General features: G+C 44.3%; 1 protein-coding gene across 4 annotated transcripts in view; it reads left to right on the top strand.

Moving 5' to 3' along the window:
* ATP8A2 (ATPase phospholipid transporting 8A2) overlaps positions 1–23,719 on the top strand; it is a 333,748-nt gene that overhangs the window by 33,410 nt on the left and 276,619 nt on the right. For 2 of the 4 annotated variants that reach the window (XM_060273822.1, XM_060273823.1), the window contains exon 2: positions 3,222–3,366. In XM_060273822.1, the coding sequence (XP_060129805.1) occupies positions 3,222–3,366 (145 nt within the window). Of the gene's footprint in view, positions 1–2,319; positions 2,646–2,717; positions 2,778–3,221; positions 3,367–23,719 lie in introns of those variants that run through there. The other 2 variants (XM_060273824.1, XM_060273825.1) reach the window with 2 other exon arrangements.

A 23,719-nucleotide genomic window follows, 5' to 3' on the forward strand; every position in this document is an offset into this window, starting at 1 on the left:
TGACTTCTGTTGTGGTAGCTGATGCGGCAGGCTGAAGCATGACATCAGAGCATTGGCCGCTGTGTCCCATCTGTGAGCAGCAGTGTTCAGAGTGCATTGGCATTCCCACATGCAGTTTGTTCCCTTGTCTTTGCTCTTTGCTTTGTTTGAATAGGTGCTTCTTTGACAAAGGATTTCAAGTAGATTCCTCTTTGCATGTAGGAGATAATAAGTCAATCATCCGGCCAAATGCTTCCTCCACTGTAGTTAGCAAATAGTCCTGTGTTAAAGTCTGTGTGCATGCTGGGCTTATAATGCTGCTTTTTGTAACCCTATTTTCCTGAGGTGTTCACAAAGGGACAAATGTTGCCGTTCGAACCAGCAGCATAGTGCAAGAATAAGCTTGATGCCAGGGAAATCACAAAAGTAACTGGGACAGCTGTATTTGTAATTTTTAAATATATCTATATTCCTGGCCCATTGACGGGGGACTAGAATTCTGAGTGAAATTTGCCCCCAAGCTGTAGGATTGTTTGTGTTTTCCTCCTTTTCTCAAAACTAAATTAACACAGGAAATGCCCCTGCAATTAAATATTACTCCAGTGTAGCAGCATTTCAGTGGCTCTCTGCACTAGGACAGGACTTGTTTATTTGGTTTTCAGAAAATGATTATTAGACACTCTTCAGCTGCAGATCTCCAAAAATACACAAAAAAAAAAAGAAAAAAGAAAGAAAAATTGAGCAGGCAGTTAAAAAGATCCAATGGAAAAATAAAAGGCCTGGCAAATAAAAATAAGTTTTCAAGGTGGTGCTGAAAAGAAAGGCAGTGCTAGGTGAATCTTTCTGTCTATTGAAATCCATAAATGGAGTGCTACAGCTGCAAAGGCCCTGCCACTCCACTTAATTCAGATGATAGGCTTATCTAGAGCAGGGCCTCTGAAACTGGTCTCAACATTTGGGTGGTTGCATTCAATATATCTTGCAATAGCTCTTCTCCAGCTGAATCACAATGCAAGCTATAACCAAGCATCACCTAGCAGAAATGGAGAAATTTTGGGCAGGGAAGAGCGAGAGAAATCTGAGGCCAGATGAAGTAGTTTAAACAGGTTGGATTTCTTCTTCATTGTGCTTTTAAAACACTGTGCCTCTATCAATGAAACAAGACCGTTTAAAATATATAATAGGTTTGGTAGTTGATATTTGGGGGGGGGGAGTTTCAGTACCCATAAACATGTGACTGTGGCTTTTCCCTTTAGCAACAAGCAAGATTGACTTGACGAGTTTGACTTAACTTGAAATTAAGGAGTTTTCTCTCCATTACATTTTGTTTACAAGCCCTGAAATAGAGTGAAGATAAACACCCTTGTTTTTTCCCCTCCATAATAATGTCACCGAGGATCAGTGCACTTTTCATAAGCAGCTCTGCACACAGACACATTTGTTTTGTTTTTAAATCTGAACAGCTCCTGCATTGTAAGTGAGGCTTAAGGTCTCTAAAGGACAGTATATTTTCGTGTCTGTTCACATCTGCCCAGAACTACCGGTACGTGCCATTGAGTTTGATGAGCCTTATTCCTGGGTAAGCAGGTATAGGGATTGCAATCTTCATGTGTCATGTTTTATCCATTTCAGCTCATACCTGCCTATGACAGGAGCGGGCGATCAGAAAGTCTTGGCCAAAATCATGTGAGTGTCAAGGAGTCAAAAACCGGGGAGATAGACATAGACACATAGGGTGACAGAGAAAAGGGTGTGAGGAAAAAAAATGGTAGCAGAAAAAGTGGGAGAAAGGGGTGACAGAAGGAGAGAAAATGGACTTCCCCATCTATTTATGGCTCTTTCCCCTCCCCACTGCCTCTGACCCCAAAATATATCTCCCATTATTCCCAGGAGAATATGGTGTATACCCATAGCTGCCAAGTTATCCCTTTTTTAAAGGGATTTTCCCTTATGCTGAATAGGCTTCCTCGCGACAAAAGGGAAAACTTGGCAGCTATGTGTATACCCCAATCCTGGTATACAGGCTTGACAGTTTTGTCCTCTGTGGGATGCTCTGCATATTCGGTGAAGCTTCTCAGGCACTCCTGATGCGTTGGACTACAACTCCCATCAGCCCCAGCAAACATGGCCTGTTGAGGGATGGTCGGAGTCTTCTAAAACTGCCGGAGAGCACCAGGTAGCGCGGGAAGCTGCTTCGGAGGCGTCTTCTAGCCATATATCCCAAGTTACCCCGAAGTCCTTCTTATGGAACTCGTTTCCCACGGATGATTCGTCGGTCGTCGTTGGAGCTGAACATTAGGGAAGAGGCTCCCGGACCCGGAGGCCAACATAATAATGGCAACATTTTTTTTTTAATTGCGCCACTCGTGCGCTTTGCTTTGTTGTCCCTTCTCAAATTTTTCTTACTCCTTTCCGGTTTCTTGGGAGGAGGAGGGCGCGCGCTTCCACCTTTCCTTCTGAGGCCACGGGTGGATCTGCCACACGATCTAGTTCCGCCCCAAGCCGGGTGGTAAAAAAACCACCACGTGCACCCCACCCCACCCTCCCGCGCCGCTTGTAAAGCTCCACGCCATACAACCAGGCTCCCGGGGGTGGGGAACTAAGCGACGCTTTTCTACTTCTGCCTGGAGCTTGAGACTGCAGCCGCGGCTGCCGCCGATCAATAAGTGGGTGGACTCGCAACTCCTTCGGTTGCCGTGACTTTGATTCTTGTTTATTCTTCGCCGCCTGTGGGGAGCTGCACGGCGAGCGCGGCGCCTCTCTCCTTCCGTCTCTCCACCAGCCAGCCGCGCTTCTGGGTGCGGGGCGTTTGTGTGTGTGTGTGTGTGTGTGTGTGTGTGTGTGTGCGCGCGCGCGTGTGTTTGTTTCGCGGGGAGGTTTCGGCAGCTTTGCGCGCACATGCACGCGCGCGTCTGGGGACAGAACTGGAAAGCAACAGGGAGGCAGGCAGGCATACAGGCTACTGTTGCTGGGATCCTTCTTCTCCAGGGCCACTTTGCAGAGGCTGCACGAGGAGGAGGAGGAGGAGGAGAAGGCAGGCTGCCACCGAGGCGGCTCGCTAGAGATGCGCGAGGCGTGATGCTAGCTGCTGCTGCTGCGTGCCGCCTCCTCGTCCGCCGCGCCTCTCTCCGCCTTCTGTATCTTTCCTTCTGCTAACTGATTCCTTTCCCCACCCACCCCTTTCCCCCACCCTCTTTTCTCTTCTCTTGCTTGGCTGCTGCTGCTGCTGTTGCCGCCGGCAGGACCCATTTGCTCCTCTTCGGGCTACAAGAAGGCAGATGATGAGATGTCCGGGGCCACGTCCTCTGCGGACCGGGAGGAGGCAGCAGCCCGCACCATTTACTTGAACCAGCCCCAGCAGAGCAAGTTCCACGACAACCGGGTCAGGTAAGGGGAAGGCACACCAGGGAGAGAGAGAGAGAGAGAGAGAGAGAGAGAGAGAGAGAGAGAGAGAGAGAGAGAGAGAGAGAGAGAGAAGCAGAGTGAACTGTGTGGGAAGTGACTGTTCTGGATTGATCCTCCAAATGGGCCAGCAAAGAAGTTAGGCTTGCTGGGAGTGGCTCCCTGGCTGTGACTACAGCTCTCAGGCACAATGGTCTGTTTTTTGCCAGAGGTCCACTTTGATAAAAGTATTTGTGTGGCGGTGATGGAGACTAGCAAGGCTTCCGCCTGCCAGCCCAGCGTCCCAAAGTGCCCTTGCTGCCTCCGAAGTGGCAGAGTTGCCGAGCAAGAGGCAGCATTTGCCAGCCACGTTCTGACTCCCTAATCCAGGGGTGGTTTAACCTGAAATGTTTCCAGTGGTTGCTGAACTACAACTCCCACCATCGCCAAGCATTAGCAGTGCCGGCTGGGGCCAGCAGGACTTGCAGTTCGGGACCTGGAGGTGCTCTCATTCACTGCTTGTCAGCTGGTGGTCTGGACCCACTAGTGGGTCACAGCCTGGTGCAAAGTGGGTCGCAAGAGGAACGCTGCCACCATGCAACTATATGGTAAAAGATTAAGAAATGGGTCCCCAAATGCACCTTTGGGTCAAAAGTTGGTCCTGAGTCCAGAATAGTTGACTTTTGAAGCATTATGTGGTTGGTTGGGAGGAGTACAGGCCTAACTGTAACACAGGAGCATATAATTGGGAAGATGTCGTGGTTTAAGCGTGTACATGTCCACACCAGGCTGATTTCTGGTGTTGCTGCTACAAGGGAGGGTTGTTTGTTTGTTCCATCTTGGCTCTGGCCCATGCCGAAGCTGTGCCCTTTGAGCCACAACAATAGCTGTGTAAGTCGAGTGAGTAACAAGCAGTGGCAGGCAAGGACCCAGTGTGCTCCTCCTGGCCAGAGCAGTCAAGAAAGGAAGAGAAGGTCAATGGCAGGTGATGGATAATAGGCTCTTATTTGCAGGAGAATAAGGCGAGAGGCAGTAACAGGTGGGGCACAATGGTGAGAGATCAGTTACCAGCCATCGTACAGCGGCTCTCTCAGCAAGACAATTACAAGACCTAATAATGGATGGCACTGTTGGCAGCTCCTGTACCAAGGAGAGAGATTGCAGCTGTGCCGAGCTTGATTTTTGGTCTCTCAAGGGGTGCAGGAATATGCCATGCGTGTGAACGTAATAAGGATCTGTTTGAGCACTTAACTTCCATACAGTAGCAGGAGCAGAGTCATGCTTTAGGCCTCATGTTGCATCCCAGTCCTATCCTTAGGCAGAGTCGGGCAATCCCATCAGGTGTCAGATACTGAGGGGCAGAAGGGTGAGCAATGGTAGACCCTCTGGCCATTCCTCCCAAGCCCTCTGGTCATTCCCCTCTGTTAAGAGATTAGAACAGTGTGTCTGCCACAAAGCCTGTCGTGCCCCTTGCCAAAAACTAGTGGGATCCCCTAAGCCCCACTCAGGTGCAGTGGAGGATGCTGCTGGGAGCCACCCAGAGTGGCTGGGGAAACCCAGCCAGATGGGTGGAGTATAAATAATAAATTGTTATTATGCTGTCCCATCACCAGTGTTGAAGGAAGTTTAAGCAGTCTGACAGATATTGATCCTTCCAGGTGTCAGGCAGGGGTCTTTTTCATCACCTGAAACCTAAGCCTAATTTCCCCTAAATAATTGTATGTTGAGTAAAGTAATGGAGAGAGTCATCACATAGATCAGTAGACGCAGTTAGGTCTGTGGTTAAAGAAACCATAGATCAAACTGGTACCCAACCCATAACTTTCCATACATCATATTGCGACAACATACTGGGTTAGTTGTAGATGAAAGCTTTGTGACATGCCTGCAATGTAGAAAGGGGTCCTTACAATGTTGTAAATCAAAGTCTGTTATAGTGAACTCAGTGTGAAATTAGTCTTCAGAACACCGCCAGCAAAAATAAAATACCTGTCTACGTGATGCTGACCCATAAGCTTATGCTTATATACTGTGCTAAAGAATGAAATGTTACTATCTCCCCCTTTCCACCCCTCTCTCTTCTCCCACAACCCTATATTGCCTATACAGTAATGTCTCTGAATATGACTGACTTCTTTGAATGATACTATGAGTTGAAAACAGAGTCTCAGTATCTTTGCTACCCAAGAAAAGCTCAATAAAGACATTTAAAAGGGGGGGCAGTAGAATTGGAGCCACCGTCCCATCTTTTTCCACCTTGGTTGTGCTTTCAGTGATAATTACAGTAATTTGTAATTTGGGCAGAGAAAGGGAGGGGAAACCCCATCATCATAAAGCTTTGCTTTGGACAGCAAGTTTTAAAAATCCAATCAAGGCAATGTAAGCAGTATGTTGGTTGAAGACTTTTAACAGCCCTAATAAACAACAAGGCTTTGATCAGCAAGCTCCTTGTTGTGTTTCGAGGTGGTTATAGCTTCAATTTAAGGGGATCAGCAACAATTTGACAAAGTGCCTCAAAATAATTTATGCAAACGAATTATGCAAGAAAGATTTAATGTAGTAGGGTGATGGCTCTTTGGCACACCCTGAGAGCCTGACAAAACACAATGCCGTTCATGGAATTAAAAGATGGTGTGGATGGATTTTCAAAATGTAAATGGCAAGCGGGAGGAGATGGTCCAGGTTTGGATCCCAACCTTGGGCCGTGTACTTGTGTGTTAGGGGGCTTTAACCCTTTGCTCCCTGCTGTTATCCTGATCTGGATCAGGCCCATCTCCACTAGAAAAAGTGAATGGGTCCCCCCATGGGTGTAGCAGCTCCATTCTATCAACTCTGTCTAATATTCAAGGGCAGGGCATTCCATTGGGGAGATGCCACAACAATAAAAGCCTGATTCCTACATTGTGTGGAGCAGACCTCCTGTTAAAATGGTATGGATGGGAGGCCCTCATCTACAGTGATTGACTAGGGGTGAGACTTTCAAGCGTCAAGAGAATTACCTTTATGAATTTTTCTCCCAAAACTTAGCTGAAACCTGATTCCCTCCAACTTTCACCAGTTAGTTCTAATTTTGTCTTCTGAAACAACAGAGAACAAATAATGCCCCCCCCCCCGCTTTGAGATGTGTTTTGTCTAGGAAGCTTTCCATGACTTGGTTCCTGGGGTTTGCCCCATTGTTGTTAAGAACTAGTTTATTGACTCACTTTTACAGTTTTGTCTTACTGTGGTTACACTTACTTGCACATGAACATTACATTTAAAACAACAGGATTATCATTTTCCAACTTGAGTTATTACTACTCTTGTCTGAAACTCTCTTGAAAATAATGTGAATCCTCTCTACTCCCTGAAACAAAGCAGTATGCTTAAGGCCGCAATGTTATGCACACTTACCTAAGAGTAAGGACCCATCTGTACCAAACATTTACAGCAGCATCATACCACTTTAAGCAGACGTGGCTTCCCCAAAGAACCCTGGGAACTGAAGTTTGTTAAGGGTGATGGGCATTGTTAGGAGACTCCTATTCCTCTCATAGAGCTACAATTCTCAGAGTGGTTTGACAATTCCCCTTCCTAGGGAACTCTGGACATTATAGCTCTGTGAAGGGAATAGTCTCCTAATAAATCTCAGTTCTCTTAACAAGTAAGTAAGTAAGTCCCACTGGATTTAGTGAGGTTTTATTCCAGGTGTGTAGGTACAGGGTGGTATTCAACCAAGTTTTACTCAAGAGTAGATCCATTGACTCCATTAATTTCTCTGGGTCTGCTCTGAGTAAACCCTGGTTGAAATCCACCCATAGGAGTGCAGCTTTAAGCAGGAACTTAATTTTCTCCTGCTGAAATCAATGAAACTTTGAATTGTTTAACTTTGACAAGATCATGCCTTATATAAATAGCACTCACAATTTTCCAATCTACTGATTATCTGAACATTTTGGATAAATGATCCTCTTAGGCTTTTAAGGGCTGTGCATTTGCTCATACAGCAAAATATTTCTGTACTGCTTGACAAGTGGGAGATGGCAGATGCCCATTTAAAATTATGTCTACAGAATGTTATTTTTTTATTCTGACTTAACATGATCTTGTAGTATGTTTGAACAGCTTTTGTTGTTTTTATGTTTCATTGCTTCCTGCTTATTGCATCTTGGTTTAGACTAGCCTTCGCCAACTTGGTGTCCTCCCCATGTTTTTGACTACAGCTCCCATCAGCCTCACTTGACATGACTCATAGCTGTCAAGTTTTCCCTTTTCTCGCGAGGAAGCCTATTCAGCATAAGGGAATTTCCCTTAAAAAAAAGGGAGAACTTGGCAGCTATGACATGACTGCAGTTGTCACCTGAAAACATCAGAAAGGCAGCTGGTTTGGGAAGGCTGGCTTTAGGTATTAGCTACCTTACCTTATTGTTAGTAGTGCTTTTTATAGGAGTGTTCTTCAATTTTGGATACCTTGGTGATTCAGGACTGCAACTCCCATCATCCCCAGCCAACTTAGCCAATACCCAGGGATGATGGGAATTGTAGTCCAACAACACCAGGGAATCCAAGACTCTTGAAGAACACTCTTCAAGAGATCCTTTTGGTGTACAAACTGCTTTGGAAATATTATCTAATAGATCCTCCTGTACACCTTGTGAGGCATGATGGGAGATTTTCTTATCTTAAGTTACCCACAGAGGTTCATGGCTTACCTGGGATTTGAACCTGGTTTCTTCGCTGCCAAGCAGAAAATGCTAAATTTCCCATAGAAAAAATTAGAGATGGTGTTCAAGTCAGGCTGATAGCTTGCGTGTGTGCATTTTTGAAGTGGGTGTCCCAGAAGGCTTAAACTGGACATCAGAGGAAGCCGTGGAGATGTAATAAACTGTTAGTAGCATGGTTACGGCTGGAAAGGCGTTGAAGGTCAGCCGGTGCAGCTCTTAGCACAGACTTTGCACAGAGACAGGCTCTTTCTCTTTTGCACCCTTCTTAAAGAAAAGAAGAGTAGCTAGCAAGATGTGTAGAGACCTCAAGAAGACATGGGGAAGATGCCCAGGACCCAGCTCTCCAGGGCAGACTGCATAGGGCTAAATCATGGGTCTTCCTCCAACCCCTGTATCACATGCGTCATTGTGATGCTGCAGCTCTGATGGGGAATGGCTAAGTTGGCTTGAACTACCTTATGTTGTCTTCCCCCCTGCTCTATGCATTGTAGGGTGCTCCCAGACTGTTGATATTTTGGAGTGGGATTCAGTCACATATCAGGTATTTCAGACTGTGCAATTAAAGTTGGATTTGGAGCTCCTGCACAACAAACATCCTCTCCCCCGCCCTTAAAAAAACCCCAGACTTTTGCAATATGGAAAGTGATGAGAAGATGCACTGGAAAGTGTGGGATAACGTTTTCTTGATGCAACATCGTCTAACCTCCCTGCAAACAAAGTAGGGTGTATGCTCAGTAAACAGGTTGTCTGGAAGTGACTGCATGGTGCAAACCTACGCATGTCTGCTCAGAAGTAAGCCCAATTAATTTGAATGGGATTTACTCCCAAGTAAGTGGGTATAGGGTTGCAACATTAGCTGCAGTCTCCCTCTCTTTTGTGATTCATCATTAGGGGAGGGTAGGACCACACAGCATGTTGTGCATGCCGTAAGAGCGCATTGCAGTGAAGGGAATGGGAGGCAGAAAGGGCAGGAGACCTTTGTTGCAGCCTCAAAAGTGGTTGGCATTGATGATCTTTTTTTATCTGCTTGTTTGGAAGTTCTTTGGAAAGTGCATCATTATGTGTTGAGCACAGCAGGAGTCCTGCTCTGATAAACAAAGAAACACACAAGCAGGAGCTTTAACGGTCTTTAATCTGAGAAAATATGCATTCCTGATGCTTGATTTCTGAAAAACGTATGCTTTCTATTTTTACCAAGGAAAAACAGAAGCCACCTCAGTTATTCTTTTATTACAGATTTAAGTGGTTTACTGGCTGCAGAGGCACTGAGATGAAAACACACACCTCATATTCAGAAGTGCCCTCGGAACAATGAAATGGATAAAGCAATGCTATATTTGAAAGACAAGTGGTGTGTGTGAGAGAAGGGAGAAGCAGACGAATACTGCAAGCAAAACTATGCTGTTTTTGACTGTAATGCAATTTTAATAGTTAATTGGACTCTTTGCAAGGAGTAGCAATAAGTGACAAATATTGGAAGCTATAATTATAGGTGTTATGGTTTTCGCTTCAAGAACTTCAGCTTCTCCTTGTTAGTTTTAGCTGCGAGACACTGAAACTCGGTGAGTGACCTTGAGGGCCAGTCACTATCTTTCAGGGTAACCAACGTCACAATGCTGTTTTTGTCAGAATTAAATGGGAGATCTTATGAGTGCCACCCTGAGTTAGAAGATGGTACAATCATACAAGGGACACGGGTGGTGCTGTGGTCTAAACCACTGAGCCTTGGGTTTGCCGATCAAAAGGTTGGCGGTTCGAATCCCTGTGATGGGGTGAGCTCCCGTTGCTCTGTCCCAGCTCCAGCCAACCTAGCAATTCGAAAGCACGTCAAAGTGCAAATAGATAAATGGGTACCGCTCCGGCAGGAAGATAAACAGTGTTTCCATCCATTGTTCTGGTTTCGCCAGAAGCGGCTTAGTCATGCTAGCCACATGACCTGGAAAAACTGTCTGCGGAGTGGACAAACACCGGCTCCCTCAGCCTGTAAAGTGAGATGAGCGCCGCAACCCCAGAGTCGTACGCGACTGGACATAACTGTCAGAGGGCCCTTTAACTTTACCTTAAAGGTAAAGGTAAAGGGACCCATGACCAATAGGTCCAGTCGTGACAGACTCTGGGGTTGCGCGCTCATCTCACATTATTGGCCGAGGGAGCCGGCGTATAGCTTCCAGGTCATGTGGCCAGCATGACAAAGCCGCTTCTGGCAAACCAGAGCAGCACGTGGAAACGCCATTTACTTTCCCGCTGTAGCGGTTCCTATTTATCTACGTGCATTTTGACATGCTTTCGAACTGCTAGGTTGGCAGGAGCTGGGACCAAGCAACGGGAGCTCACCCCGTCACAGGGATTCGAACTGCCGACCTGATCAGCAAGCCCTAGGCTCAGTGGTTTAACCCACAGCGCCACCTGGGTCATACAAATAAATATAACCATTCCATCAGTAGCACGGTTCGATGTCAGAGCCCAGCAAGCGAATAAACAATGCAGAATTAAACTATGGCATTCGCCATAGCTCCAGTTTGGAAGGCTTTCAAAAGGGATTCAACAAATTGATGAAGAATAAGGAACTAATAAGAACTGCTGGTCAGGACGGCTATGTATTGAATACCAGTTGCTAGAGAAAAGAAGCTGGAGAGAACTATGGCTCTCCTCTCCTGCTTGGGGGCTTCCCAGTGGCTGGCCAATGTGGAAACGGAATGCTGAACCAGATAGGCTTGATCCAGTTGGGCTCTTTGTACCAGGGGTTTTTGTCCAAGATTGCTGTTTCCTCGTGGCAAATAAGTCACGTGTGGGCTCAGAGCAGTGTGCACAGGGTTATTTCATTTTAGAACAGTCCTGTGAGGCTGGTTGTGCTGCGAGAAACTAGTTGAAGAACATTCCTTTATTAGAGAACTGAATGCAAGTTGTGGCCTTTTGGATTACAGTGCAGTGGGCTATCATGCCATGCCTTCATGTCTGCTCTGGAGCAGTCCCTTCGCTGTGGTGCAACTTGTGGTGCATCCCTAACCTGCCCAGGTATTAAGAATTGCCCCTTTGCTTCAGCATCTGGCAGCAGCTCTGCACAGAATCCTGCCGTGAGAGATTTTGTGGAAAGATGACGTGGTGGATTTTGACACAGAAACATTTAAAAAAGAAAGAAAGAAATGAGGATGAAGCATAGTGCCAGAAACTGACAGCGCTAAAAAAAGGTACCAAGGTATTTGTGTGCCTTCACAAATGGGGGAAAGTTGTGTAGATTTATGTTAAGTGTTTAACAACGGAATTAGCATTCTGCTAATGTCCAATCCAGTCAGCAGCTTTGCTGCTTAGCCAGTTTGTAGGCCCCAAATAAATAAATAAATACTTTTTCAAAGCAGGTGCTGGTATGCGTTTACCCCCAAACACCTGCCAAATAAAATCCACATGCAAGGTGCAAATAGAACAGTTGTAAAATACTGTTCGGTTTAAAGAATTGTCATTGGAACAGGGGAAGCTGCCCTGTTCAGAGACACCATTGACCCATTTAGGTCTGTATTGTTGTGGGGTGTTGGTGTGGGCATTGAACGTGGGAGCTTTTGCATGCAAAGGAGATGGTCTAGCACTGAGCTAAGGCCCTTCCCCGAGACAGCCTATGATGACCAAGGATGTTATTTGAGAATGAAATTCACGCAGAGGGCAAGCACCTCTGTGACAGATGAGGAAGAAAAGAGTCAGGGCCAATTTAAATGACCAAAACAAACATTCTAACATATGTTTGCCTGTGCAGATTCTAGGGATGATGGAGAGCCCTTTGTCTTGCAGTTTTATAGATGTGTTGAGAAAACGAATATGTGGTTGAAAATGTAGAAGATGGGCAAATAAAATGAACAGGGGGCTGGAGCCACGAGTAGCCAGCAAGTACATCAGCATGAAGTGAGCATAGCTAGTGTGGGGCACAGCCTTTGAGAGGCACAATCCATCGGTGCGATGCATTTGGTGTGTGTGTCACTGCGATGGTGATCACCATCACAGTGACACCATCAGCCATGCATTTGGTGTCACTGTGGATGCAGCCTGCGCACTTATAGATGTGCATGCTTTGGAAAAGATTTGTATGTGAGCAGGAGCATCACCAGTCAGGGAGCCTATACATAAGGACAAGCGCCAGATGTACCTAGATGAGCAGAACTGTAGGCATGCTTTTTAGAAGAAGAAGAAGAAGAAGAAGAAGAAGAAGAAGAAGAAGAAGAAGAAGAAGAAGAAGAAGAATGGTTTCATTTTGCAAATTGCAGCCCAGAAAGAACAACAAAAAAAAGCAATCTCATGTTTCATTGTTACAGTGCAGATTGGAAAGAAGTGACAAGCGTTAAAATCAGATAAACAATAGGCAAAACAGCTATCTGATATAGCCCCTCCGAAACCCAGTGTGGGTCGCTGGAGGTCGTGAACTCTCAAGAAGCTATGAAAGTTAGGAACGGAAACCAAACCATGTCAAACTGATTAGATGCAGTTTGGTCCCTTGTTTTCCATCCATATCCCCCATTGGATCTTTCCATGAGAGCAAGAGCCAAACACGCTTATACCAACTTGCATTAAAATAAACTCAGAGGACGTTTCCGGCCTCTGGCTGTTGTTGATCCGGCTGCAACCAAGAGGAACAATTAATAAGATATTTATGGCTGAGTTTGGGGCCGGTGAAAGAGAAAAGCTAAAGGGGCTGCTTTTGGGATGATCTGGTTAGCTATTTTAGAAACACGACCAAAGATTGAATCCAAAAAGTTAGAGATGTGGGGCAAAACCACTACATCTGGTGTCAGAAGCCTTAGTCTGAGCATCCCCTCCAAGCACTCAGGATACATATGCATGGTGTCCCTTTCCTACTGATGCCACTGCATGAAACATTCATTGAGCACGTAATTGTGGGAACATCTATATGCCCCTGTATCCTTTCTAGATTGTGTCCTGGGTTGTGGCATCCAAAGTCTCGACAGGGCTGGGCTCCAGTAGGTGACATGCTATGGTCAGCAGATATTGGAACACCACTTGAAGTCTGCAACTAGTTGCTTAGTTTAGCATTGTATTTTCACCAGCATCATGGAGTTGCTATTTTTCTCTCCAAGGCACCAGCATATTTGGTTTGCCTTGGACCTGCGCATGAACTTCCTCCACCTGTGTACAGCCACACAGGTGGTTAGTGTGTTCATCTTTTTGACAGTAGATGGGAGGAACTAATCCCAGGCATTCCCTCCATCTCCACTCATCTCCATCAGGGGATCAGCATTGCCAGAAGTGGTGGCATTGGGACTGATCTGTACATACGCAGATCTTCCATAGAATAGAGGTTGTCATGGTTGGTTTCTAAAAACAGAACATTAAACATACAACTCCAGAGGGGTCTCCTGAACTGAATGGAAACGTAGCACTTTCAAGTTAAGCTTAGCTCTTACGGGCAAGCAGTTGCAAACTCAGTAACACCAGACAATTCTCATAAGTACGCAGTATTTAATTGGAATGCAAGGCAACCTGGCACCATGAAATGCTGCAAGACCGGTATTCTTATAGGAGCATGTGATATAGGGATTAGGGTGGTTGGTAGGGGGGGACGCAACTAATCTTTGTCCAAAATAGAAAAGAAAAAACTGATATGTGTGAGATGGCTGTTTTTGCTCTCTCTTTTTTTAAGTGTTAGGTCTAGGTAACTCACGTTCTTCACTTTTGGCTATAGCTTCATGAATTTAATACTTTCCATTTTCTGTGAAATGCTTGTATCAGGAGGTAGAACACAGGTGTGTCTCACAGTAAGTTGATTGCATCATTTTAAAAAGAAGGGCAGTTCCACACCTGAGCTACACATGCAGTTCTGGGATGCTGAACTTTTTCAATGCCAACTGAATGCTTTTTCTCTTTTGGCTGGCATTATTATAATAGGATGTCCAGATTGAAGGAGTGTGTGTGTGTGTGTGTGTGTGTGTGTGTGTATATATATATATATATATATGGGATTTTAGTATTAAATTATATTTGTTTCATCTGTATTATTTGTCATGGCCAGCCCTAAGATCCTACCAGTTGCAGGGTGGATTATAACCCTTTTAAATAAATTAATTGAATAAAAACATTTCCTTTTTAAAATCCTTCAGGGAGTACAGAAAAATATCTATTATTGAGCCATCTTTTTCTTTGGATTGGAGTGTGTACTGGCAGCAGAAACACCTACTTGACTAAGCAGAAGACTCTGAAAAACATCCCCCATCCTTGGTCAGTTTTTACCTCTCCTTTTGCTGAAACTGTTAGAAGTCACATAGTACTATTTTTTTTATACCATCAACAGCACCTGGCTTTTCAAATCCATCATTGTGAGACTAGTATCCTGCTGCTTATACACCTATTTTTTTTTAAAAAAAGTGACCTGCTTTAAGAACAATCATGGCTTCAACCGTGCTTTAGAAATATTGGATGAATACTTAGACATCTTTATCAAGCAGCTTAAGAAACGGCACCTGTTCTTTGCTTACTTTTTTCACATCTTTTGAAAGGTGGTGCGACTTTAGAGTGGTATATTGATCCTGTTGCTTCTAGACCATTTACAGGAAGGCCTCTGGCAAACAGGAATGTCATAACAATGATATTGTGCCATGGGTTCCCCTTGACAACATACAATGGGCCTGAGGCAGACAATAGCATGTTCTTTGCCAAGTTTGCACAGCTTCCAACGATGGTTCCACTTTGTCAGTCTTCGTAGCTGATGATAAATTAATAACTGAAAATTCTACTCAACAGCCTGTTATTCTTCCTACTAGAGGCCTCTCATTTAAAAGTACTGTAAAAACAACCTACCTAGTGCTTCCTTTTTGTTTGGTTTAAAGGATGTGTCACTATCCATTCTGGATATATCCTATCCATTCTGAAGGAAATCAGCCCTGAGTGCTCACTGGAAGGGCAGATACTGAAGCTGAGGCTCAAATACTTTGGCCCGTTTCATGAAAAGAGAAGACTCACTGGAAAAGACCCTGATGCTGGGAAAGATTGAGGGCACAAGGAGAAGGGGACGACAGATGAGATGGTTGGACAGTGTTCTCAAAGCTACCAACATGAGTCTGACCAAACTGCAGGAGGCAGTGGAAGACAGGAGTGCCTGGCGTGCTCTGGTCCATGGGGTCACAAAGAGTCAGACACGACTAAACGACTAAACAACACACACACACACACACACACACACACATAAAATTTGCAAACACATGGTAAGACAGGTGACTAGTCGAAAGTAAACCTTGCCTGTATTATAAAAAAATCCACCAGAAATAATTTCATGCACTCATCAAAGTCCTCCTTCCTCCTTATTTTCAGACATCGTGATATATCACTATACCGTGATGTTTAGCTGGTGATACATCATGTTGAAAACCAGATATCACCCAGCCCTACATCGTAGTCACCACTGCAGAATTACACACACACACACACACACACACACACACACACACACAGGATGAGAAAGTGGATTTCTGGCCAAGATGGCGCCTGGAAAGAGGCTGTTTGCTGTTATTGGATGAGAAAATCTTGGTACACCATTTGGATTATCTAGACACAGAATGTTAATGATCATAGTGAGGAGAACATACTGCCCTGCTTGAAGGAATGGAATTTCAGGTTGCTCAGTTTGTATGTTGTTGTTAAATGTCAATTGAGAAATGTGTGATCGTAGTACTGCTGTGTTTTCTGAAATACCATCCTTTGGGGACTCTAGACTTCTCCCCCCTTTGGCTTGTTGTTTGGGAAGAAGAGTATATTATTCTGTTCAACTATTCACATGTCTAGCATTTTTCTACACTAAGGGAAAACGAGGCTGTCCTCATGTAGCTTTTCTGAATTATCCTTTTTAACAAATCACACTTTGTCAACAGGTTTAGCTTTTCATTGGAATGCCTTCTAACCAAAGAAAGGGTTCTCTGGATTTTAGAAGGAGATTTCATTTGTGAAAACTAAGAGGATTGTAAAACTCCTAAGGTTTGGCTAGGGACCAAATCAATTGACTCAACAAGACTCAACATGTTTTCTTCTTCCAAGTGTCTTCCTAAGTGCATTTATTTGACAATGGGCTTGCTTATATCACCAGTGGTAACAGAACAAATGGACTACAATGGATGGGGCTGCATAGATCTATGCGGGAAGCTGACAACTTTTGCTTCAGAGGGGTTCGAAAATATCCCTTCAGTCGTGAAGGTCACAGGGTTCGTCTCTCTCAGGCATGCTCCCTAGCCTACCTTACAGAACTGTTGTTAGCATCAAAGTTTGTGGAAAGGGAAGGAAATAACTATATTGTTTTGTATGCAGCTCCATGGAAGATGGTTCACTTGTAAATGCAGTGCTTTTTTTCTGGGGGGGGGGTATGCAGGGGTACGCATACCCCTAAACATTTCGTGAATCTAACGAGAGAAGAAACTAAAAATTTAATTTTTTTTAGTTTCTTCTCTAGCATGGTGAATCATCAGTTCCATTGAACAGCACGGTGAATTGTCAGTTCCATTGCTACCTCCGATGGCAGCCTCATTTCCTTTCCCGGTGATTTTCTTGCGTCAAACTGAAAGTATCCCTCAACATTTCTTTTTATAGAAAAAAAAGCACTGTGTGTAAATAGATGATTTCTACGGAGGTAGTAACGGGTAGCATCAGTTGCTGTGTCTTATGGCTGGTTCCTTTCCAGCAAGGCTTCCCCCCCCCCATATTGCCATGTAGTAAGTCCTGCTTCATCTGTTATAGTCCCTACATAAGCAGTGGGTAACCAATCTTTATCAAAAGGTCCGAGTGATGTGCTCTGTTAAATGTGTCCTTCTGTCTTTCCTTTTCCTTTTCTTTTTTAGTAAGTAGTAGCCACTGGGGAGGCAGGAGGGAAATCAGGTTCAGTACTGTGGCACAGGGTGGGGGATCAAAATCCCCCCCCCTTCGGCTGCTATTTGTCACAGTGCTTGTTTCTTTAACATTAGCTATCATGCTGTCCCTGTATTTATATATTGAAGTGAAGACACGAGTCAGGAGGTTGTGTGCACGTAGCATGCTGAAGCAAGCTCGGCAGAGCCTCCTTTTATTAGCACAAATGCACACGTGTAGGAACAGTCCGACCTTTAGGGCTTTTACATCATGAGCTGACACATATGTTTCCTCTGGCATTCCGCGAGACTTGCTCCACCACGTTGTGTTCCTACCAAGTGGGAAGTGAGCCATGTCTTTCCAAAGGGAGGCAAAGGTCACAGACAGGACACTGTAGACTACTAAGAAAGCTAAAGGCGGGAGTGAGGGCATGACGTGCAGACGGCTACTGCGGCTTGCCTGGGGGCAGAGGTGTGCCTCACGCCCGAAGGTCTGGCTGTGTCCTGCTGGGCGGGGGGAAGTGTGCCTCACCCCCAAGTGATCAAACCGCGGCCTATCTGCAGGTGGAGATGTGCCTCACGCCAGCCGTCGAATCCCTGCATATATTATCCTTATATCCTGCCTCAGTGAGGCATACATTTTTCTCCCCTTCCCATTTTATCCTTGCAACAGTCCTGTGAGGTAGGTTGCATTGAGGGATAGCAAACCAGCCCAAGGTCACCCACTGAACTTTTTGGCTAACTGGGGATTGATTGTCCTGACTTTCTCCAACTGCTTTGGATCTGACCCTGCCTTGTCCTCCTCCCCCAAATCCTGCTTAGGTTCCTGCCCCCCATTTCCCAACATATTTATGGGTTCAGAACGTATTATGAATCTCTTGCATCAATTTATCCCTAGGCTTGCTCCTAGAGACAACCCATTCCCCACATTGTTGCAGCTTGTCTTCAAGGAGGAAATATATGTGCTGTTTCAGGTCTTTATACGTCCTTGTAAAGCCTTTATTGTTTTGCTATCATTGTGCATTAAAAGTTCCATAAAAATGCAGGCCAAGCATTACCTCTGGATAACAGCAATGAAGGCCAGTGCAGAAAAATAGCCTCAAAATTATATTTTTATTGCTTAGGTTTCTGTTCCAATGAAAGGTAAAAGCAATGCTACTTTCTGCTTTTGATTAACCAACCTTCTCAAATAGAAATCTGGGGGATTGATTTTCTCCCAGAGTTGCTTTGTTTTGTTTGCTGTTCAGTTGCCATCCTTAGTAAGATATGTACTTGGAATATGGAGCCAGCACTTTAAAATCCTCTCCTTCTGTCCCTTTCTCTCTTCTGATTTCATATATGAAATATGAAGTTGTGTTTTCTGCCCCCTCAGAGTTCTGCAAACACTGCTATTTATTCTTCCATTAAAAAAACCAACTTTATGTTTTTGCTACTCTTCTCTTAAAAAAAAGGGGGGGCATAAGTTATTGGCAATGACAAAGCTTTGTCATGGCTGACTTTCTCAGCCAGCAAAGCAGGTCTGCATGCATTTTATCACCACCACCAATTTATTAATCACCTTCTAAACCACCGTCTCCAGGGAATTTACACATTAGATAATTAAAAACAGTTAAAATCACAAATGCAACAAAGACACTTAAAACAAGACTAAAACCCTAACAAGTAGACACACACAGTAAAGGTCCATTTATCTGGCTGGGGAAGCTTGTCGGAACTCACGTCTGGAAAGTTCAAATAGTGGACACCTGCCATATTTTGCGATAAATGAGACTAAGACAAATTAAAGCTCCTACGAACTAAACACCTTACTTCTTGCCCCAAAAGGCTTTCTGTATGTAGTAAATGAGTGACTCCAGTGACAGTTGCTCCAACTACCTCTTTGAAGTACTAATTTACTAAATGCAAGGGGTTTTCTCTTTCACCTGGAGCATTCAAAATTAGGGCGCGTGCACAGACCCCGGAACTTGACACCTGAAGCAGCCCAGCCACTTCCATATTGTACTTCGTCCCCAGCCCCACAAGTTGTTGTTGGACTCCCATCAGCCCCAGTCATAGAATCATAGAATTGTAGAGTTGGAAGCATGGTCTGTTGCCAGGGATCATGGGAGCTGTAGTCCAGCAACATCTGGTTAGCCAGAATAGTAGTTCTGACTCGTGTAAGGCCGATTCCTATGTTCCTGTACGTATCGTATGTGTCTCACCTTACTTACAGCAACAGCTGCCATACAGCTCAATTCAGAGCAGCAGTAGTTGCCATACAGAATCTGAAGCGGCCTTGACGTACTGGTTATGATATATAAACGATCCAGAATTATTATTTGAGTAGTTGTGAAAACACACTGTGTTTTGAGCCAGGCAGCAAAATGTTTCCAAGGCTGTTCTCTTGGCTGGCGGTCTTTTGAAATTCTGTTCATATATTATTATGCCACTTCTGTGCGGTGCAGCGTATATCGTAAATGACTCTTGGCTAAAACATGTCACCAGTATTTTTAATAACCCACCCTCCCCACCCCTCCACAATCATCAGTTGGACAGAAAGGATGAGGGAAAATGCTCTACTGTTGACATACCGGTTAATACCCCAGATGAATAGGCAATAAATAGAAGTTGGAGCTGATGGTGTCCTGTTATTTAAACTAGGGGTGGCAAACTGGAATCCCAATGGCTACAACTAGCTCCCATCCTGATTTACCTGGCTCCTTCCCCAATTTCCCTGTACCAAGTTGGGTGTACAAGGTAGTGCTCATTAACCTCACAGATGCCCCTGCTGATATGCATATGCTTCTAGGACCACATTCACACCATGTACTTAAAACACTGTGATACCACCAGTCATGGTTTCCCCCAATGAATCCTGGAAATGGTAGTTTGCTAAGGGTGCTGAGAGCCAACAAGAGACCCCTATTCCCCTCCCACAGCTACAATTTTCAGAGTGGTTTAATACTCTTCCCAGGGAACTGTATACCAGATGCTGGGAATTACAAGTGAGGAAAGTGTTGTACCATGCAGGATTCCTGTAGGCATCTGGTTGGCCACTGTGAGAACAGGATGCTGGACTAGATGGGCCTGTGTCTCTAATCTAAGATTTCCCCCACTTTTTAAGCACAACACTTATGTCCTCGTTCTGATTTCCTTGCAGTTTTTCTCTCATGGTTGCCTAAGGTTACTCACAATCTATGTAGCTTTCTTGCTAGTGATCTACAGTATTCAGCTTTTCATTTCTATTTTAATATTATGATTGACATGGCCCTTGGTATAGACTGGATTTTAATTCCTTGCCAGCCATAACTATGTGCAGTTCTTATTGCATAACTAGTTTTTTTTAATGCTGCTTTCGTGTTAATTTTTTTAAATAATGAAACCATTAATAATATTTCATTTTACTTAAAAGAGAAGAAGCTTTCTATTGCAATTGCTTTTAAACCAGGGATGGATTATGAAAATGGAGCAAATTATTGCTAGTAAAATACAGGAGAATTCATCATGCGAGAGGCTGGACTAGATAAATCCCAAGCCGGAATTAAGATTGCCGGAAGAAATATCAACAACCTCAGATATGCAGATGACACAACCTTGATGGCAGAAAGTGAGGAGGAATTAAAGAACCTTTTAATGAGGGTGAAAGAGGAGAGCGCAAAATATGGTCTGAAGCTCAACATCAAAAAAACCAAGATCATGGCCACTGGTCCCATCACCTCCTGGCAAATAGAAGGGGAAGAAATGGAGGCAGTGAGAGATTTTACTTTCTTGGGCTCCTTGATCACCGCAGATGGTGACAGCAGTCACGAAATTAAAAGACGCCTGCTTCTTGGGAGAAAAGCAATGACAAACCTAGATAGCATCTTAAAAAGCAGAGACATCACCTTGCCTACAAAGGTCCGTATAGTTAAAGCTATGGTTTTCCCAGTAGTGATGTATGGAAGTGAGAGCTGGACCATAAAGAAGGCTGATCGCCGAAGAATTGATGCTTTTGAATTATGGTGCTGGAGGAGACTCTTGAGAGTCCCATGGACTGCAAGAAGATCAAACCTATCCATTCTTAAGGAAATCAGCCCTGAGTGCTCACTGGAAGGACAGATCCTGAAGCTGAGGCTCAAATACTTTGGCCACCTCATGAGAAGAGAAGAATCCTTGGAAAAGACCCTGATGTTGGGAAAGATTGAGGGCACTAGGAGAAGGGGACGGCAGAGGACGAGATGGTTGGACAGTGTTCTCGAAGCTACGAACATGAGTTTGACAAAACTGCGGGAGGCAGTGCAAGACAGGAGTGCCTGGCGTGCTATGGTCCATGGGGTCACGAAGAGTCGGACACGACTAAACAACAACAAAATACAGGAATTATCGTTTAATGCAGTGAGTTGGAACTTGCAGCCCTCCCAATGTTGGACTCCAATTTCCATCAGCCCCAGTGAGCATGAAGAATGGTCAGGGTGATGGGCATTGTAGTCCAACAACATCTAGAGGGCCAAACATGTTTCCCACATCTGTTTTAAACTGTTTTATTTCTGACTTTTATTCTTATTCTTTTTTACAGTCGTACTTTGGAAGTCAAACGGAATCTGTTCCGGAAGTCCGTTCGACTTCCAAAACGTTCTACTTCCAATGCGGGGCTTCCGATTGGCTGCAGAAGTTTCCTGCAGCCAATCAGAAGCAGCAGAAGCCCTACCAGATGTTTGGCTTCCAAAAGAACATTTGCAAACCAGAACACACACTCACGGGTTTGTGGCGTTCGGAAGCCAAAACGTTCAACAGCTAAGGCGTTCGTCAACCAAGTTATGACTGTATTCCTTTTATATATTGCTGTTTGCAGTTTGTGTGTGTGTTTACTATTTTTGAAAAACTGCCTTGAGGCATTTGAAGAAAAAGTGGGGCATTAATAATTTAAATAAATACTTTTAAGCACCCTATTATACTAATCTGATTGATCTGATATCAGCCTGATAAAACGCTGAGATATCAGAGGCTGGATACTGGAAGTTCCTATAGAGAGGGAAGCTATGAGCAGTGGGATAAAGCTGACTACAGTATTAATAGCCTTTATTACTAGCCACCCCAACACTCAGCATTTCTCTTTTATGGGTTTCCCCTATTGTTTTGTAAACAGAGCTTCTACATTGCCATGATTCAGCTAGCTAGATATCATTGTATGCTAGATATCATTGCGTCTTTATGTGCTGCGATACGGAAAGTTCCATTTATACTCTGGGGAATGATTGTGCTTGTGCTCTGAACAACATCTGCCCAAGTATGTGTGTATAGCCACAACACATGGGAAGCTTCCTTTGGAGAGCTGATCTTACATTGGTAAAGGAGGCTGGCGAAATTGGCATATGTCGAGGGTGTCAAGTATGAAGCAGGGAAACAAATGAATCTGTGCCTTAAATAACAACATTTAAGTGCCTCCCTCTCTTCCAGGGTTCAGATATCATACATCAGCTGAAGAACAAACCCACCTGTTCGTTATTTATAGATGATGCAGCAGAATCGTTGGTGCTATTTGGGAGGGAAACGGAGGGCTGAAGATAAGAAGGAATGAGCGCAATCTCAGATTAGAGCGATCACACTTTCAAGGCATTCCTCTTCACTTAAGAGGAGGGTCCGATGCCCTCCGTGCTCAGAGTGGAATGCAGCTCCAGAGCTGGTCTTCAGATGAAGGAAGCGGGGAACCCTGGTTGTACAGGAACATGCATGGATGAAGGCGATATATTAAATTGTTAACAAGTTTAGTGGGAGTAGAATGGGTTGAGTGCTATTGAACAAGTAGTTGTTACTGGATGATTTGCGTGGATGAATTGCAAGGCAGAATTTGGGTGTGATGGACATGTGTTAGCAGGGTGAGTGGTGTTGTGCATGTTTGTTCTTTAAACTGCTTGGAGACCATCTTATTAAGCTGTGTGCGACTGTGTTAAATGATACATAAACAAATATTCATTGCACATGTATTTGCATTGTTTCAATGCCATTTTATTTCCTTGGCACCTTCTTCTCAGTATATTCTTTTCCTTCCTCTTCTTTACTCTTACTGCGCTTTAATCTGTGCTCCAATGCCCCATGCATTCCCACCCATAATGATGCTGCAGCATTATAGCTGCTAATGACAATACCATGGGTGTCTTTGCAGAATAAACTATTTGCTCCTTTAAAAACAAGTTATTGGCAATACAATGTCAATACAATTTATTTAGAGGTGGAAGGGGAGAACTTGACACAGATGTGCTATTTTCAGCAGCATAACCTGAAGCTAAAATAATCTCATAGAGTTCGATCCAGTGCCAATCATACTCAGAGAAGGTCCATTATCATTAAAAGTCATGGTGAACTTGGGTCCATTTTCAGTTTTTGCTGAGATTCCTGCATTGCAGGGGGTTGGACTGGATGACACATGGGTTGCCTTCCAGCTTTACAATTCTGTGATTCTGATTAATTTCAGTGAGTTTACTCCGAGTAGGACTTAATGGCATGCAATCCATAGAGAACTGTCCATGGTACTGAAGTTTTCTTGTAAATCAATACAGTAATAGATTTTCAGAGCACAGTGGTACCTCTACTTATGAATTTGATGCGTTCCGAACGCACATTCGTAAGTTGAAAAAAAGTGTAAGTCGAATCCCATAGGAATGCCTTGGGAGAAAAAATTCGTAAGTCGAAGCAACCCTATCTAAAAATTCGTAAGTAGAAAAAAATCCTATCTAAACCGCATCCAAGATGGCGGACGGAGCTCCATTCGTAAGTAGAAACATTTGTAAGTAGAGTTATTCGTAAGTAGAGGTACCACTGCATTTGGATCACAAAAAAACCATTGCTGGTTCTGATAATCAGGTCTCCAGAATT

This window comes from Zootoca vivipara, chromosome 4 (assembly GCF_963506605.1).
Source record: "Zootoca vivipara chromosome 4, rZooViv1.1, whole genome shotgun sequence".
NCBI classification, from domain to species: Eukaryota; Metazoa; Chordata; class Lepidosauria; order Squamata; family Lacertidae; genus Zootoca; species Zootoca vivipara.